The following is a 4,886-nucleotide window of genomic DNA, read 5'->3' on the forward strand; positions in this document are numbered from 1 at the left end:
AAACCATGCTCTAAAAAGACTCTGATAAAAAGGAGGCATTCCACACCAATGTGCAAAATTACAGTTAGTTAAAAACAGAGATGCATCCAAACCCACCCCTTCCACTCTCCTTAAAATGGCACTCATTACATGTTTCCATACAACATTGTCCCCTCCTATTAAAAAACGCTGGATATGCTGCAATCTAAAAGCTGCCTTTCTACTCTCCAGGTGCACTAAACCCTGACCCCCCTCCTCCTTCGGCAGATACAGTACACTCTGTTGCACCCAATGTAAGTTATCCCAGAAAAAACCAACCATTGTAGATTGCACTTTTCTTAATAATCCAACAGGGGGCTCTAGAAACACCTCTCGTTGCTTTAAATGGTTTACTTAAAACACCATTAATTTTCAGCACGCTCTCAATGTCTTCATACATCACCTTAATCTTGGCAATAAATCCAGGGCTGAGGCCAAACCTTTTTAACACTTTCCACAGGTATTGGTGCTCAACCCGATCAAAAGCCTTTTCCTGGTCCAAAGAAACCAGACCCGCTTCAAAACCCGCTGAACCAGAGACTTCCAAAAGACCTCGAATTAATGACACATTGTCAACAATGGACCTGCCAGGCACACAGTACGTTTGTGTCCTATGGATGACCTGGTCCATCACCTTTTTCAGTCTGTTGGCTAGGACTTTAGACAGCAACTTATATTCGCAACATAAAAGCGACACTGGTCTCCAGTTCTTTATTTCTTGGAGGTCTCCTTTTTTGGGCAACAGAGCTAGAACTGCTCTCCTGCAACTCTGAGGCAGCAAAGAGTCTTCAAAACTCTCATTAAAGACCTCCAACACATCCTCTTTCAATTAATTCCAGAATGCTCTATAGAACTCTGGTGGGAGCCCATCTATCCCAGGAGCCTTTCCCCCCTGCATGCTCTGCAATGTGAAATAATACTATTGTGCAATATGACAACCCTAGTCGTCTATCTGTACAGTATAGTACAGTGGATAGTGTACATAGCCTTTATTTATGTAAACCAGCTCCTTCCCTTCTTGTGATATTTTTTTAAAAAGTGTTTTTTTTCTTCCCTTTCCTAACACCAGGGGAGCCACCCCTCCTAAATTTCGTTGTTTGGTACCTGTACTGTAGCAATGACAATAAAGTCCATTCATTCATTCATTCATTCATTCATACATACATCCACCTCCTCTGCAGTCAAAGGTTCCTCCAACTCCTTATTGCTCTCCTTTGAAACAATAGGTAAACCACTGCAGAAGGATTCAAAAGCAGATTCATCCTCCTCATATTCACTTTTAAACAAGTGAGCATAAAAATCAACAGCCCTCCGCCGGATATCCCTGGCTTCAGTTAGAACCTGCCCTGTATCCGAACGGAGAGCATGGATACACCTGCTCTGTCCATTTCTTTTTTCCAAACTGAAAAAGAACTTTGTTGGCGAATCCATCAGCGCGACATTCTGAAAACGTGACCGGACCAGCGCCCCCTGTGTTCTAGTGCCCAACAAGTCCGCCAGTACAGCTTTTTTGAATTTGAGGTCTTCATTATACCCTCGATTTCCTGTGGACTCTGCAGAAGCTTGCATCTCCACTATTTCAATCTCCAGATCTCTCATTGATTTGGTGATGTTACAAGAAACACTGAGAGCGTACTGTTGACAAAGCTGTCGAATCTCTACTTTCCCACAATCCCACCACTGTTTCAAGGATGCAAACTCTCCTTTCCTAGTTCTAAAAACTTTCCCCCCCAAAAAAACCGTTTCCTTAAAATTCACATCTAAAAGCAAAGCCGTGTTAAAATGCCAATATGCAGACTTGTGCTTTACATTGGCAATAAAAACATGACATGTTACCATTGAATGATCAGAAAAACCTACAGGTATTATCCTGCACTCTTTCACAGTACTAAAGTGATGTTTAAAACAATAAAACCTATCTAATCTGGCCATAGAAAAACGACTCTCTCTGCAATGAGCCCAAGTGTATTGTCTTTGTTTATCATGGATTCCCCTCCATGCATCAATTAAATTGTTAGTGTTCACAAGCTGCTTCATAGCATGTTTTGAAGCAGGATGTGGTTCACTGTGGTTCCTATCTATCTGATCATCCTCTGTACAATTAAAATCACCTCCCAAAAATAAGAAGTCTTCAGGCTCACACTGACCTAACACTACTCCAAGTTCACTTAAAAACTGAACCCTGGTGGGTCCTATATTTGGAGCATAAACATTTACAAAAACAATATTAAAAAGCTCATATTGGCTTTAACTATCAACAACCTACCCTTAATATTTTCTTCCACAACGAAAGATTTTGGTATAAAATGTCTGGCGAAAAGGACAGCCACACCTCCACTACTGTTACTTAAGTGGCTTAAAACAACTTCCCCATCCCATTCTTTCCTCCAGTCAATTTCATTTAAAGGGTCACTGTGCGTTTCTTGAACCATCACTACATCGCATCTCTTCAATTTACAGAGTTCAAACAAGTTTGCTCTCTTCCTCATATCTCTGGCTCCATTTACATTAAGTGTGGAAACCTTGATATCACTCATTATATATAAAAGGAGTGTACAACAGGAAAAAAAAACTTGGAACCGTCCTAAACTACCTGGATTCTGATTTCCCTTCATTGTGTGTTTTATTGAATTTTTGTACGATTTTCTTCAGCCTAAAAACCTCCTGGGAAGTGTACCCCCACCCTCATTGCTCCTCACTCTCATTTGACTTCTTGCTGAGTTAACAAACATCTCCTCATCTTCAAAATATCTCTAATTTCTACTTTCCTTATGTTTTTTGTTGTTTTGCAAGAACTTTTGAATCTGTTTAACTGTATACCGTTTCTTCTGTTGTGATTCAGACACTTGTGAATCAGTGGGAAAATCATCTTCCCCACTACTTATTTCAACATTATGACTATCCTCCTCATCCTCATCCTCATCTATGCTGGACGAATAACCTCCTTCTACATCCTGCTCCTCTTCTTCCTGACTCTCTTTGACATCACTTTCCACTCCTTTTTTAGCCTGAGAGCCACTATTGTCCCTTTCTTTTTCCTTTTCAACTGGCTCAGGGTATATAATCCTCCACCTCACCACTGTTGTCATCCACTGTCTGGCTGTTTACCTTATTTATCACATTCGGCTCTTTCTCTACTATTCCGCTGTCACTTGCTGTCACCTTTTCCTTGTCTCCTTTCCTTCTCCGACGTGTTAGGGGTGCCGAACCACCTTTGTTCTCCCCCGTCACGTTACCACTGTCTGCACCCGCACTGCCCTCACCACTGGCCGAGGGGGGGCGCTCCCCCTCCCTCTCCTACACCCTCACTCCCCTCACCACCGGCCGAGGGGGGGGCACCCCCCCCTCCCTCTCCAACACCATCGGTGCCCGCAGCTCTACTCTGCCCCACTCATCCATCCTCCGCACCTGCACCACCCCCCTCCCTCTCCCGCACTACATTCACCACCGGCGAGGGGGGGGCACCCCCCCCTCCCTCTCCAACACCATCGGTGCCCGCAGCTCTACTCTGCCCCACTCCTCCATCCTCCGCACCTGCACCACCCCCTCCCTCTCCCGCACTACCCTCACCACCGGCCGAGGGGGGCACCCCCCCCTCCCTCTCCCCGCACTGCCCTCACCACCGGCCGAGGGGGGGGCACCCCCACCTCCCCTCTCCTACACCCTCGGTGCCCGCAGCTCTACTCTGCCCCCCCTAGTCCTCCGCCCCTGCGCCGCTCCAGCTCTGCGCTTCTGGGGCCTGTGCGTCTCCCTGCCTCTCTTTGCGCACTTAAAACACTTAGAATTTCCAGAAGTTCACAAAAACCACGTAATCAAATTCATCCACTCTCAATTTGAATACCAAATTAAGCTCTTCTCTGCTGTTCTTGAGAACCATTATTACCTGTCGTCTATGTGAGACAACATGTTTCAATAGCGGAGATTTACATCCCGATGACACTTTCCTTATAGGGAAATGATCCTCCCATGTCGTTCTAATTGACTTATCAATAGATAGTCACTTATGAACGGTGGAATGTTAGATATGGTGATCTTTTTACCTGGTGTGGAGAGAGGCGTCACGTTAACGAACACACCGTCAATACTTACACCGGATTCAATAACGGTATTAACTTTCTCCATACAGTCCAGAAAAATCACAACTCCACCGTTCATTCTAGCAGCAGATTTAACACTGTTGTATCCAACAACCTCAGCTACAGCTAAACTACAATCCTCTACGGACACATTAGAAGCAGATATTCTAATTCCATGCTTTCTACCAAGTTGAGAAAACTCCATACTGCCAAACAAAACTCCCCGCTTAACCTTGTACACCCCAAACACTCAGTAAACTAACACTACACTATAATTGCAATATTGCATATATAAATTTAAATACATATATAGATAAAGATAGAAAAAAAGTTAAGCACTCACTACCTCCACGCACCTCCGATCTCCAATCTCTTTCCCAGCATGCACTGAGAGAGAGAGAGAGAGAGAGAGAGAGAGAGAGAGAGAGAGAGAGAGAGAGAGAGAGAGAGAGAGAGAGAGAGAGAGAGAGAGAGAGAGAGAGAGAGAGAGAGAGAGAGAGAGAGAGAGAGAGAGAGAGAGAGAGAGACGGAGGGAGAGACGGAGGGAGAGACACAGAGAGAGAGAGACGGAGAGAGAGAGAGAGACGCCAGTCTATTTCCTGGAACAGTCGCTGCATGATAAAGCGACGCTCCGGTTCCTTTCATCTCCAAACTCAGACACGCCTACCCATCACCTATTCACAGGGCCGCCGTCGCCCCCCATCCTAGACACCCCACCCCCCCCACACACACACACACACAAACACACACACACACACACACACACACACACACACACACACACACGCACAC

At 45.1% G+C, this 4,886-nt stretch overlaps 1 protein-coding gene across 1 annotated transcript in view; it reads left to right on the forward strand.

Annotated features, from left to right (window-relative positions):
* Nucleotides 1–596: 596 nt before the first annotated feature.
* The window catches only part of LOC308164001 (solute carrier family 2, facilitated glucose transporter member 1-like), a gene marked incomplete at both ends in the record, with an annotated part of 21,477 nt that continues 17,187 nt past the window's right edge, over nt 597–4,886 (forward strand). Inside the window, 2 exons of the mRNA XM_080538167.1 lie at nt 597–616; nt 3,217–3,763. Coding sequence (XP_080394293.1) covers nt 597–616; nt 3,217–3,763 — 567 coding nt within the window. The remainder of the gene's footprint in view (nt 617–3,216; nt 3,764–4,886) is intronic.

Source organism: Nansenia antarctica (assembly GCF_963989245.1).
Source record: "Nansenia antarctica genome assembly, chromosome: 8".
NCBI lineage: Eukaryota > Metazoa > Chordata > Actinopteri > Argentiniformes > Microstomatidae > Nansenia > Nansenia antarctica.